Source organism: Colletotrichum lupini, chromosome 4 (assembly GCF_023278565.1).
Source record: "Colletotrichum lupini chromosome 4, complete sequence".
Classification (NCBI taxonomy): Eukaryota; Fungi; Ascomycota; class Sordariomycetes; order Glomerellales; family Glomerellaceae; genus Colletotrichum; species Colletotrichum lupini.
The window spans coordinates 2,827,273-2,840,472 of record NC_064677.1 but is presented as its reverse complement, the minus strand read 5'-3'; the positions used below and the strand labels follow the sequence as shown (position 1 = coordinate 2,840,472).

The window sequence follows — 13,200 nt, the reverse complement described above, 5'->3', positions numbered from 1 at the left end:
TCTTTCCCTGGACGGGTTCAGCTCTACCGGTTCATGGAAGACGCCTAGAAGACTTGGGCTTTTCCTTTGTTCTCATCTTTGCAGGTTCATTTCATCTGGCACATGTCCGAGACCTACATGAAGACTCTTTCGGGGCTTAAGCTGCGCTAATCAACAAGGTGACGACGACGACGACCAGACGGCGCAGATTGGAAAGCACTTTGTATATTTGGTTGCATATCAGGTAATCAGAGTTGGAGATGAGGCCCAGAGGTGAGTTGATGCGGTCCAGGGGTGGAAACGACCAGGTGCGGGTTGGAAATGAGAATAGCATGCGCCTGAGGTGGGAAACAAAATGGCGGTTTATGCCGCGTGGTTGACGACTACGTAGTAAGGTAATAGTACCTTACCTAAGTACGTATTCACAGTTGTTGCCAGCTGCAGAGATAAACTCGATGGATGTATCTGATGTACACTTGCATACCTACTCCGTCTTGTCCATATTGCCAACAGGATTTCGAAATTAAGAGAATCGACGGGTAGAGGCAGCCGTTTACGCCGGGATCTTCAGTGAAAGAAGGAACTTTCCAAAGCTCCTGACTAGCAAATTGGGCTCCAGTTGACGCAGCGGGGACCAAAAAGAAACGGCTTGATCCCGTGGCGTAGTAGCCCGCTACGTCAGTTCAAGACATTTCACACCAACACATTCGATTTGACCCGTTTCATCGAGGTATTTTCCTATCAGCATCCGGCTAATGCTTCCTACTAGTCAGGGGTCTCGGCAGCAACAGTGCACAAGCAGCGCCGGTTCCTGAGCCGCCACACAACCATCACCTTACACTCAATGACTCTGAGCCCACCCAAGACTTCCAGTTTCTGAACCACTTCTGCCACTCCCACTCGCCCGCCGCCCGCCCGCGCCTTCTCTTCGGCGCGTCCTCTTTAGCGGGCGGGCATTCCACACTTGCGAGACCTGGCCATCCATCCCTGTCTCCTATCTTTTCGTCCGTGGGCTGCGGCAGTTCTGCCCGCATGTCCTCTGCCGTACAAGACAACCCGAACAGGTACTTACAAAAAGGTATGTACCTTAGGTACCTTGCACACGAAATAGTCGCCTGCAAGAGATGGTAAATTTGGAGAGGGATCCAATCCAAGCCATCCTACACACCCATCCCTTCATCAATCATCAGTGTACTGTGTAGGTTGCCCTTTCGCCCCTTCCTAACACCGCCCCGAATTACGAGTACGGTGTATACTCCGTACGGTACCTTACAGTACTGTGGGTTTCTCGTAGGCAAAGATCTATCCAAAAGACCCGGAAATCGTCTGCCAATTGATTGTGAATCGTGGAAGGGGCGGCACCAACTTGACGCGCGAATCTCCGGGTCCCCTTCTGCCAATTTACCAGATTGCCAGATTGCTGAGCTTTGAATGAAGTCTTTCGAAGCCTGACGCCAGTCCTACGACGTCAAACGCCGTCCCATCCATCCCCCTCTTCCATCCCAATGTGCCAATCCTACCCTTATTTTGCCATCGCCATCCCGCTGTTGCAGTGACTTGACTGAGGCTGGGTTACCCAGTTTGTCAGTGCGCATTTGACCACCAAGCAACTTGCCCTGTATTCGCTGTACCACTTGTAGTAGTGTGATGGGAGTCGAATAGCGTGGATGTACCTCTATCTGTGATTGTACACGACATTGAGTGGAGGTCGTAGTTGCAGTGCTCCTGAAGATCAAAGATAATTAGCATCTACACTATGTTTGCCATTAATGCCAACTTCTTCTCCCTGTCCTGACATGAGCCGTGCTTTTCTGATTCTCCCCTTCTCGTCTTCATCTTCATCTCCATCAATCACTTACTTCCCACAGTCGTTGCCTACATTATCGTTGCACACACTCTCGCATGCAGAGCGTTCGTTATCACACAGGAAACATCCTCACCGACCTGACCGACACTCGCTCGCTCGCTCGCTTTCGCGTCGCAATTCGTTACTAGTGTCCTCTCTCGTTCCCTCTCACCTTGGCTTCACCTCGTCGCAAACTCCGCAGAAGCAGCAGACCTACCTACCTTATTGTGCCAAGGTACCTTACTGGAGTAACCTCGCCGTTCAGGGTCGCCGCGGCACTGCTTGCTTTTTCTCCCTCTGCTTTTTTAGTCTTTTGGTTTTGCTCGAGCAAGGAAGGCACCGGTTCATTTTGTCTAATGAGAAAGGAGAGACCAGGGGTCCCCCTTCTCTCCTAAACCGTTCTGAAGGTCCCACTTTCACTCGAACCCCCTCCTTCCCTCCCTCTCTCATCCCCAAGCCACTCCCAGAAGCCCACCACATCCACCACCATCTCGTTCTTACTACCACGAATACCCAGGTATCCTCGCTTTTTCCTGAGGTATCGACCAAGACTGACTGGGGAGGAAACACTGACACTGGGGCTCCTTCCTTCCCCTAAAGTGCCACAAACCACGCCGGGCGCCATCCACCAACCTGACCAGACGAAGCCTCAACGTCTCCAAATTTAACCCTGTCCACCTACCTTACCTGCCTGTCCAGTCCCGCTATCAGAGGTGCTCTTTTTCTTTCCTGGCCCTTAGTCCCTGAGGTAGCGAGAGAGAAAGATATCAAGGCACAGCTACCTATCGTTACCGCACTATTTTACCTGCCTCCACTTATTCTCCTGCGTCGCACTGAGAGCTGCAGCACACCTCACTCTCGCCTCCCGTCCTTCACTGCACTAACATCTGCACCCGCCTGGCACACTCGAGGACCGCGACGGGTTTACTACGCCATCGTCCCCAACTCTAAAAATTCCACGCCCCGTCAGACATAAACACGGGCACCTCACAATCCAACCCTCGCGGCCCGCCCCTGACCTGACCGCGCTGCCTCCGACCTCGAAGCCTCTTTTTCCCTCCAACAACCCAATTCACCACTCAGACCGCATACTTTCGCTGGTTGTGATTTCAACACTCCTTCACACTTTCAACCCCATTGCGAGTCGACAATACCTCAACGGCGGTGGGAAAAAACACAGCATCCTAAATTAAGGAGACTCCCACCCAGCACCTGCTGTCATCTGTCTTTGACGATTCGGCCGTTACCCCTAACCTCAACGCCAACGACCAAAGGGGTAAATCGACTTCTTCAACACCCCCCAACTTTCGCTGCCGTTTCCTTACTTTTCCACAACCGCAACCGGTCGATCGCGTCTCTTTATCCAACCCCGGAACAGGATCATTGTCTTGTCAAATCGGCCAGGGGCCCTATCGCCAATCATGGCGAACACGTACGTTGGCATCCGTTCTTTCAATCGTTCAGTCCCCTTTTCTTGGGACGCCTAAGAGGACCGAGACATTGACTTTGCCATGACAGGTTCGGCTTCGGTGCGGCTATGCGCTCTCTCTGGCACGATCTGACCAGCTACGACCGACGTACGTTTTCCCCTCCCGAACGACCTCTGCAACGCCTACCTTTGTCACAAAACTAACTTACCTTAGACTCTACGATTGACTCTCCTCACCGAACCGGTCGCCACGTTCCTCTGAATCGCCAGAGCGGCATCCTTACTTCCGTCGCGACAGCCTCCGAATCCCGCGCCGATGTATCCTCTCCCTTCGCCGACGATTATAACAGATTCTCGCGCGAGAACAGCTACCAGGGCGGTGGCATGCCCTACACACCAACTAGCCCCAACCCTTCTGCGCCTTATTCCCCAGGTCTGAGATCTCAATCTGCTCGCCGCGAAAGCCAGCACGATGGCTTTGAGCTACAGAGCCCCGGAGACGTCCCCATGCAGTCTTTCCAGGATGGCTCACCTCCTCCCCCTCCCGTTTCCCACTCGTGGAAGAAGATTGACGCTTGGGCTGAAGAGCACTACCCTGAGCTGTGGGACCAGCTCTGCGAGGGATGTACTGATAACGATCTCAACGAACTGGAGCATCAACTCGACTGCTCCTTGCCCCTTGACGTGAGAGAGTCACTGATGGTTCACGACGGCCAGGAGCGCCTGGGAATGCCTACTGGTATCATCTTCGGCTCCATGTTGCTTGATTGCGAGGAGATTGTTCAGGAATGGGATCAGTGGCGCAAGGTCAACCAGGAATTCCTCTCCGAAGCGGCTTACCAAAGACCTGCCGCTCTCCCCAAGGCCCTCGGCAGCAGCAACCAGGCATCGTCTTCCAGAGAACCCGCATCTCCTGCGGCCGCAAACAATGGCTCTTGGCGTCAGGACCTCATTGCTCGCCAGGATTGCGTGCCTCCCAACGCAGTGCAGCGATCGTATGCCCACCCAGCCTGGATCCCCTTGGTGCGCGATTGGGGTGGAAACAACCTGGCTGTCGACCTCGCTCCCGGTCCCAGCGGCAAATGGGGGCAGATTGTTCTCTTTGGTCGCGACTACGATACCAAGTATGTCATTGCCCGCTCCTGGGCTCACTTCCTCGCCATGGTCGCGGACGACCTCTCGTCTGGCAAGTGGTTTGTGGATGAGGAGACCAACGAGCTCAAGTTGCGGGAGTTTAAGGAGACACGTGTTGAGCCTCCCTACTTTGGCATTCTTCGATGGCGAATGGATCAGAAGTACGGCCGAAGAGCTGCGAAGCGCAGATCGGTTGCACCTACTAACAGAGCCGGATCTCCCGCTGGATCTGGCGCCAACTCTCCGTACACGAGCGCGAGCCCGACATCAGCCGAGCCTAATGGCGAACAACGAGGAAGATCAATGCAACGACTGGGAGGCACTTCTCCGATTGCCAGCCCCATTCGCCCTGGTTATGGCAAGTCCAGCCCCCTGGCACGAGTGGCCGAGGAAACCCCTCTGCCGGAGCTGCAGACAAACGGCCTCAAGCCAACGAAGCTTGTCGAAGTCGAAACTCCCCGGCCGAGCGAAGAGACCCCCAAGGGCTCCCGCGTGTCGCTACTTTCGCACGTCGAGACTGCGGAGGGCGAAGGAAAGGAGAACGCAAACCCCGCTGGCAAGATGAATGGCACCGCCAAAGCCAACGGCAAGCAACCTGAGGTATCGGAGGAGCCGATGAAGGAGATCGAGATATAGAAGGTGTGCAAAACTGGATACGACAGAACGACGATACGGTTTCCCCTATTCTCGGGGTCTTGTTACGCGACAAGGCCCGTCATACAGCAAAACATCGGCGTTTGAGGCGTCCGTGACTCTAATCATTATGAGAGGACGTCCGCAGGGGGTCATACAACATTGAAGACTTTTTTTTTCGAGCATCAGGGAACACGGCGGCTGGGCTTATTTCCAAGTCTATTTTCTTCTTCATTTTTTCTTCCTTTTTGGGCTCTCTCTGGAAAGGGCCGGGACCGGAATACGTCGGGTGGGCCTCTGCCCATTCTGAGGTTTCTGCAGTCTATGGACATAGCTGCGCGGCATACGTACATTCGCACCAACCTGCCATATTCGGCCAATTTTCGTGGGCAGCCTTGCGGCTGTCTCGAGATGGGCGTTGCGGACCACGTCCTCCTAGATGAGGTAAATGGGACGATAATATCCCAAGCTGGAATTGGTAGGCGTGCCGGTAATTGTTAGTGTACTATTAGGACCTTTTGTCTACTTCTTTTTATCTCGAGCGCTCCGAGGCAAGGGCGTAGGATTAGTCCTCAATACAGGTTGGCTGTGACGGCCTTGGCCAAATCGTATTCTGTTTCTCGTGTCAATATGAATTAGATAGGCTTTGCGCCTACGTGCATGTGTTTGGCGTGCAGCGGCATGCGCCCCTCAATTCCTCGTGTTCCGTGCTACTGGGACCGATTCGTGTTTGCGGGGTGTTAACGGGGGTCAACCTGAGCCCGGAGCATGGCGATGAACCGCTCCGCTTCGATCGGATCTACGAGGAAGGTTCCACGCCGTGTCTTGAGCAATGAAATGTCGTTCATGAGCACGGGTGCAGGCAGTGTCATGTACGAAGCAGGGGACTTGGAGGTGTAAGCTATGAGTTGACTTGCTGATGGCGTCGCAACAGCACATATTTACCAAGGTAGTCTATACATATGAGAGAGACTAGGTTCTTTTCCTCGGTTTCGATCATACTTTCGAAATGAGTGTTTTTCTATATTGTCTCGTTCCCCTTAGCTCCCTAAGATATACAGAGTCAAGATGCACGAGTACCTTTGCGATGTAAAGATCATGTGACATGTCGTGGGTCACGTGTGAACGGCAAAGCTCCGGGACAGGGATGAGGTAGTGGGACTGTGACGCCTCAGCTGTGCCGGATCAACGTCAAGGCGACCAACATCCGGAGCCCGTGCCTTCGTCACCCAAGCCTAGCCTTACACCGAAGCAGACGACAGCAGACGACGAGCAACGCACGCGCGGCTCAATCATCCCCCCCGGCGATATACCGACGACACTTTTCTTCTCCTCCAAGAGCATCGACTGCTCGAGAACACTCCCGACGAAACACGCCCAGATCCCCGCCCGCCCGACCCATCTACAACGATTCGCAGACTGGGAGCTATCTTCAGCTAATCGCTTCCGAAACCAACTACACCTCATAAGCCAATCCATCCCATCACCACATTCGCAACTATGGAGGAAGAGCGCCTCTGGAAGTTCAGCAAGCCGGAATGGCTCAACAGCGCTTGGGCTCGTAACTTTGGCGTCTACGGCGCCGGAGCTCTGGTAAGCTTGTTCCCTCTTCTCTCGCCTGATGGTCACCCGCCAGTGTCGTAGGATAGATAGCACGCGAAGGAACATCAGCTGGTTTCCTCTTCCTATCAAAGCCTTCCCCAAAAACCAAAAATCATGAGAACAGAAGATTCAGAAACCCTGCTAACCGTCGTCAACCCCCCCCAGTTCTCCATCGCCTTCTACGTCATGCTCGACTCCGCCGTCTGGTCAAAGTCAGCCCGCAACGGCTCCGACACCCACGTCACCTTTGTCGACTGGCTGCCCCTCATCTTCTCCTCGCTCGGCATGCTCATCATCAACTCGGTCGAGAAGGCGCGTTTGTCGGCCGACAGCTTCTCGTACAGCGGCAACGGCGTCGCGTGGAAGGCCCGCGTCGTGCTGTTCCTCGGCTTCGCCGCGCTGGCCGGGGGTATGGCGGGCGGCGTGACGGTCTTTGTGCTCAAGTTTGTCGTGCAGGATGTCGCCATGCCGGCGCTGGGCATGGGCATCGAGAACGTTGTCGCGAATGCGCTCGTGGGCTTGAGCAGTGTCGTGCTTTGGATCAGCCAGAATATGGAGGATGAGTATAGCTACAACCTTGCTCTGTAAATGGGGGAGAAGGGTGCTTTGTAGGTAGTCAGTGACGCGGGGGCTGGCTGGTCTTCGTGGAAGAGTCGTCCTGAGGTTATGGCATGGACCTATGGTATGGACGAACCGGGTTGGTTCATCCAGAATGGCTGAAGATTGTATGAATCGGGTGATTCGGATCGCAGGTGTATAATTATAGCACTGAGGATACTGTGGCGCATGGGTTTGACATTGGCGGCATGGCTATAGTCTACTTTATTCCCTTTATTTGAGCCTTCTTTTCGCAGACTCTTCGGTCTCTGTCCATTTTCCGCGTCCCGAAAAGTCCAATTGTCACCACTGACTTCGGGCTTACCGGTTTGTCTGCTTAACACAGGGATGCTGGGGCTGCAAATGAGAGCAAAGATTCGAGGAATCCTGGTAGCTTCTTTGGTTTCAGCGTGGAGAGAGGATAGTACATAGAATAATCTCTCCTAGAGCTGGAAGTCACAGTAAAAGTTGGCGATAAGTAGACAGAGAAGATTCTCGTTCCTTGACGAAGAATATTGACACGAACTCATCCTCACTCTTGAGCACGAGGACCAGAGATTGTCGCGTATCCATGACCATGAGTGCAAAGCAGGCAGGCAGGTGCTGGCTAGCCCTACATCAATACATACAGTACGTATCAGACCTTCATCCGATGAACACCCACGGAAAGGAGCCCATACGCCCCCTCTCATGTCCGTCACCAGCCAGCAGGCGCCCGTCTAGGTCGGCGGTTCAGGTCAACCTGGCTGGGTGGCGGAATGGTTAAAGGTCGACAATTAAAATCGGCAACCAGCCTACTCGACGACAGGCTTAGCGTATACGAGTACCCGAGTTCGAATCCCAGCATGAGCGCCCCAGAAAAGTTCCCAGCATGAGCACCAAGAGATGTAGCCACACCGGTGGTGAACTCCTTTTTTGTTCTTAGGTGAGTGCTTTTGTCTTGCGTCATGGCGTCATAAGAGATAGTATTTTGACCCGGATACTTTGATTGTATTACGCCAATGACTCCGAGGGGTTTGTTACTTGAATTGTATATTAGTCTTGTACTGGGCGTGTGCACTACAGGGCGGCTTTCTGGCAAGGAAGACGTCCATACCGTCGACGGATCGCGGCGGTCGTACTGGTGGTCGTCAAGGAACTGTTTCCTTAGGTGAAATACACCCTGTCCTATATTTTTATTCATTCCAAGTAAGCCCCTTGCATCTTTACTGATGAGTTCAATAGTTCGGGTGTTGTAAGCGGCTTCAAGTCGTGAAAGTCTCGAAACCAAGGCACCACTTCTATCCCGATTCGTTTCCTCCACGTACCACAACAACGGCCTCCTCGTAGTTTTCCTTCACTGGTGTTTACTATACGTGGGTCAGTTAGGTATACCATGGCAACATTCACTGGAGTATCTGTTATGGTGCAAGAAGCTTCTGCGGAAGAGGCTATGGTATGCCAAACATCGCTATGCTGTTCGTATGCGTGAGCCGCCTCTCGTATACAACTACACGAATCTACAATAGCGTACATTGCGTTGCTAAATTTCTTGGACATGGACCTTCATCGATTAGACAAGTACAAAAGTCCAAAAAAGTTACCTCGAGTTATATCTATCTAAAATATTTATAAGCAAGGGAGCTGCCTGGTCCCCCTTTCTCTAATGCTATACACTCTTTTGTCTTAACTACCTCCTCTTATTATAGGAAAGATGCTAATGTAGTATCAAATATTATTTACTACGGCTTCAGGCGGCTCGGCATTGAATTCTGGGGAGATATTTTGTGGCGCAATAATTATACAAAGAGAGGCTATAGGTGCTCTCGCTATACAACTCCACAGACTCCCCAAGTGAGTCTCCATCGTCAGGGTAGCAAAATCAGAGAGTTCAGTCCTTCTCGGTTATACGGGAACGGGTTCCACGTATTTACGTCGATCACATTGTGATCAAGAGGACCGCCTCTTTAGATATCAACACACTACCACTGTCCTCTCGATTCTTCCATAAGTGAATTCCATATGGAATATAATTCAGGCCGTTCTTAGCGAAGGGGGGGCGAAAGACGCAATTACTAAATAGCCTCTATCATTGATTAAACGTCATGAGTTTACCGCTTCCAGAACGTGGGCCGTTTCTAGCGCAGTAAACAAAAGGTGCTGCCCACAGGTTGGACCTTCCATCCTAAAAACCCAGTCGTCCTGGTGGTAAAAGGGAACCAGTGACAGACTTAATCATACCTCTTTCAGTACTTTCCTGTAGTGGCCGAAAGCTAAAGAAGCCTGCAGAGCTCAGGGCCTACTATGTTTGCCGAGCAGTTGACAATATGGCTCATGAAAAGACCTCCCATTGTTCCTTCTCTAGAGGCGTTCGCTCAATATATAAATGCCCGCTACGTAAACAGTCTCATCACGAAGGGATCACCACGCAATGATAACATCGTGCTCCGCGAATCACAAACTCGCAGTTTGGACATGTGTCGATTTCCGGCGTAGGTCCGCCTCGCCTTGTATATGCTTTAGAGTCAGTAACTATCCAGAAAATAAAGCCTAGATCCGGGTCATATCAGGACCAGCTTGAACCACCACGAACGACCATCTTCTTCTATAGACCCCCTTGTGAACAATCAACGACCAGAACTATACGATGCTGAGCGGTTTAGGTGAAATTGAGCCTATGCCACGACTGATACATTGCTTCGCCTCTCGCTATACGTGGCCACTAACCCCGAGGCCGAGATCTGCCCAGAGTTCGTCTTCCGACAACTGAGCACGACAGTGCCGATACTACATCCAGATGTGCAAACGCGGCCTATATATATATCCATATTAGATCGTACAAGAGGTCACGGAAGGGAGTCACAGCTTCGACAACGGCCCGCCAGACAAGAACCGACTCTCGGAGTCGAAGCCTGGAAGACCAAGTGGATTGATACATGCCTTTGGCTTCCGTTGCGCCGCCGAGCTGGTTTCACTGACTAGAACGGGTTGGAATCAGAATGGAACATACCACGGGGAACGAACCAGCAATCAGCTGTTGTTCGCAATTGCTCCCATAAACCAAATAGGAATGAGTAGTGACAAGTTGTTCGAACATGACAAGCCGACAAAAAGCTTGTTAAAATGAGCGGGGGATACCGCGATCTACGAATGGTGGAGAGGATAGTGTCCAGTAAAAAGGTATGTTTGGACCCTATCTCGCCCGTCGCCTTATTGTACTTAATAAACATACGTATCGTAACCTCGAGGCGGCAAAGGTGGACAAAGCTGGTACATCATCCGTAAGAGATCATATAGTTCTTTGTAATAGTATCGTGCTTTGTCTCCCTCATCGTGAAGGATCTACGTAGGGCTACATATATGCATCGTGGTCTATCTCAGGGGCTCATACTAATCGCCACCAGAGATTAGGGACTACACTCAGGGCAAACCCACAAGACATGAAGGACATATCGTTCCGAAATCCTCACCTTCCCTTTACGGAAGGTTCCAGATAGGAAAGGGCTTACAGCATCGAGTGTCAACGCACGACATCTCGATGACAAGGGGGGATTCCAACAAACCGGAAAGCACCTCACAGCTCCCCGACGCTTACACGGAAGACGGACAGCGCAAACCCGGGAGTGAAGCGTATTTACTTACTCCACAACGCTTCCCTCGTGAGTCGTAAGCCGCAGCGTGTAAACGACACTCGGAGGCCCTGAAATGGGCACCACCGCAGGGTCTTATCAAAAAACCTACCCATAAAGCCCCAGACCCCTCCGCGGGCCGGCCCGAAACAAGAAGGTGAACCGTCGACGAGGAAAACCTCCGACGACTCCCGGCCAGGGACGGGTTGGGGCAAGACTCTGCCGGGCCGAATCAGTGTCCCTGGGCCCCCCCACGCCCACCTCAGACCCCTGGATCCCGCTTGAGTGAAGAGAGTCGAGCACGTTTGGGGGCGTCCGTCTTCTCTTGGCAAGTCAACGAGACATTGATCTATATCCCAATCGGCACATACGACGTAGACGGATTTGTAGAATCCTAGCAATGTAGCAAAGCATGAAAAAGAAATCTACGACTTTCTGTGAGTAGAAAGAGGGCCACTCGCTTCAACACTCTAGCCAGACACTTGTCTTGGAAACACCGCAAATCAAAAACCCCGTACCTGCGCCGTGGCACACCTTTGGTCGGGTGGCTGTTGTCTCGTTCAGGAGAATCGAAAAATTCGGTCAAACAATCAGGCGGTGAAGAAAGAGTGAAGAAGAAATTTTTGTTGGGAAGCCGGAGAAAAGGAAAAGAAAAAAAAGTTTCTTCGACAGTCTCATCTCACCGCGCCACAACCCTCTCGAGAACCCGTCGGTGAGAGACCGGTCAACGTTTGCGCACCGACAGAAATTTTTCCTGGCGTTCAGACATGCAGGCGTTGAAACATGTTGCGCTGTCAAAATTGGTGTCATTCGCGCTCCCGGGCCTGCAGAACCTGTCCGTCATCGGCAGATGAAAGAGAGACAGAGAGGGAGACCAAAAAAAAAAAAAAAAAAAAAGAGGCTGCTTTGAACTCGGGATCCGCCTCCTGCCGATCCTGTTGGGCGGGAGATGCGCCCTTAGACCGGCGGCGTGCGTAAGAAGGCTTGCCGTGAGGTGCCACGACAAGACGCGGCTCGGAGGCGGCGATGGCGGCGACAGGAGAGTCCTCAAAGCACGTGGAACGATCTCATTCAGTCAAGGGAGCCGCCGGCTGACTTCTCTGTCTCCCAGACCGGCGATATGGGCTGGTCTTTGCTCCTCATATCGCAACAACAAGCATGGCGCGCCTGACGACGCTCGCATCAGAGGTCTCACCGTTGTTTGGCAGAGAAACAACCGGCCATAAATCTAGAACGAAGACCTAGTCGTCGTGCGAGAACCGAGAATAATTGAGGCCGTTGGGAGAAAAGAGCTGAAGATTTCACATCGAGTGAATCAGGATGCCATCGGTACGAGTCACTGGCACCATCTGGACGGGGCGCTACAGCTGCTTTCCGGAAAGGCTGACGGTGTCCTGCAGCGAGGCGTCCGAGGCAACTCGATGATGCAGGTGAATGAAACATCTCTGTGGTTGTGACACAAAGCTCTGCAGCACAACATCTCTGAACACCAGAGCAGACCAACCATGCCGCCATCATCCATGTAGCGTGCCGTTGCAAGGTTGAGGTTGGAGGGTGGTGATACGGGTTTAGCTCAGCATGCAGGTCGCTCGAAAGAGGTGAGGCACAGCAACTCGCAGGCACCCATTGAAGATGGATTGCTTCAGGTGTTCCCCAAGCAGACCGGTAGCTGATCTTGCGGTGGCGGGCTGGCTGGCTGTGACCCATGGCCGGACTGGCGATCTCTCCGAGAATCTGTCACGAACAAAACCAGGTTGGTTTCTGCAAGATGCTTCGTCAGGGACAAGATCATCGACGTGTCGTACGATGCGAGCCAATGCCGGGTCTCGTGCGTGTAATACGCAAGCCCATGTCAACGATGATGGCAATCCGAGATGAGAGAGGGAGGCGCCTTGGAATCGCCATCAGATGATGAGCCATTGGAGGTCGCTGCATTGCTACAATGTCGAGTTGGTGTGTACATCCTCAACATCTTGGCCGCCATCAGTTGTGATAAAAATTTCAATAGTTAGTGAATATGCACGTACCTGGCTGAAGACCATGGACCTAATACGGCAAGGCAAACTTACAGATGCCCATGCAAATTTGACCGAAGCGGGATTTAGGACGGGCGTCTGGTTGGCGATCTTGCCGAGCAAAGACACTGCCCGGCAAATGCTGCAGACGACTTGCTCTTCTTCTGTAAAGACCAAAGGTTATCAAAGTGACCGTCGCATCGCAGGGCCCACTCAGCAATACGTCCTGCCTCGTGCACAATTACAGAAGAGTTACATTTGACGCATGCTGTCAGAATAGCACCGTTCCGTCTGATACGCGTTCGCACACCTTACTAGCGGCGGTCGGTGAGAAAGCAGCAGCCGCCGAATGATCCG

At 52.5% G+C, this 13,200-nt stretch overlaps 4 protein-coding genes across 4 annotated transcripts; all 4 read left to right on the top strand.

The window, feature by feature from the left end:
• Nucleotides 1–3,246: 3,246 nt before the first annotated feature.
• Nucleotides 3,247–5,024, top strand: CLUP02_07984 (SMI1/KNR4 family protein; the record flags this gene model as incomplete). Its single annotated transcript, XM_049286976.1, has 3 exons — nucleotides 3,247–3,257; nucleotides 3,344–3,402; nucleotides 3,469–5,024. The coding sequence occupies 3 exons, from the start codon at nucleotides 3,247–3,249 to the stop codon at nucleotides 5,022–5,024; spliced, it is 1,626 nt and encodes a 541-aa protein (XP_049144119.1).
• Nucleotides 5,025–5,345: 321 nt separating this feature from the next.
• CLUP02_07983 (uncharacterized protein) lies at nucleotides 5,346–5,921 on the top strand (the record flags this gene model as incomplete). The annotated part of the gene is made up of 2 exons (XM_049286975.1): nucleotides 5,346–5,499; nucleotides 5,782–5,921. The coding sequence occupies 2 exons, from the start codon at nucleotides 5,346–5,348 to the stop codon at nucleotides 5,919–5,921; spliced, it is 294 nt and encodes a 97-aa protein (XP_049144118.1).
• A 600-nt stretch (nucleotides 5,922–6,521) lies between these two features.
• On the top strand, nucleotides 6,522–7,211 carry CLUP02_07982 (uncharacterized protein; the record flags this gene model as incomplete). Its single annotated transcript, XM_049286974.1, has 2 exons — nucleotides 6,522–6,614; nucleotides 6,789–7,211. The coding sequence occupies 2 exons, from the start codon at nucleotides 6,522–6,524 to the stop codon at nucleotides 7,209–7,211; spliced, it is 516 nt and encodes a 171-aa protein (XP_049144117.1).
• A 3,428-nt stretch (nucleotides 7,212–10,639) lies between these two features.
• On the top strand, nucleotides 10,640–13,105 carry CLUP02_07981 (uncharacterized protein; the record flags this gene model as incomplete). The annotated part of the gene is made up of 13 exons (XM_049286973.1): nucleotides 10,640–10,685; nucleotides 10,746–10,822; nucleotides 10,897–10,985; nucleotides 11,028–11,202; nucleotides 11,274–11,425; nucleotides 11,501–11,663; nucleotides 11,790–11,884; nucleotides 11,940–12,016; nucleotides 12,074–12,258; nucleotides 12,327–12,382; nucleotides 12,448–12,656; nucleotides 12,737–12,817; nucleotides 12,900–13,105. The coding sequence occupies 13 exons, from the start codon at nucleotides 10,640–10,642 to the stop codon at nucleotides 13,103–13,105; spliced, it is 1,611 nt and encodes a 536-aa protein (XP_049144116.1).
• Between the last annotated feature and the right edge of the window lie 95 nt (nucleotides 13,106–13,200).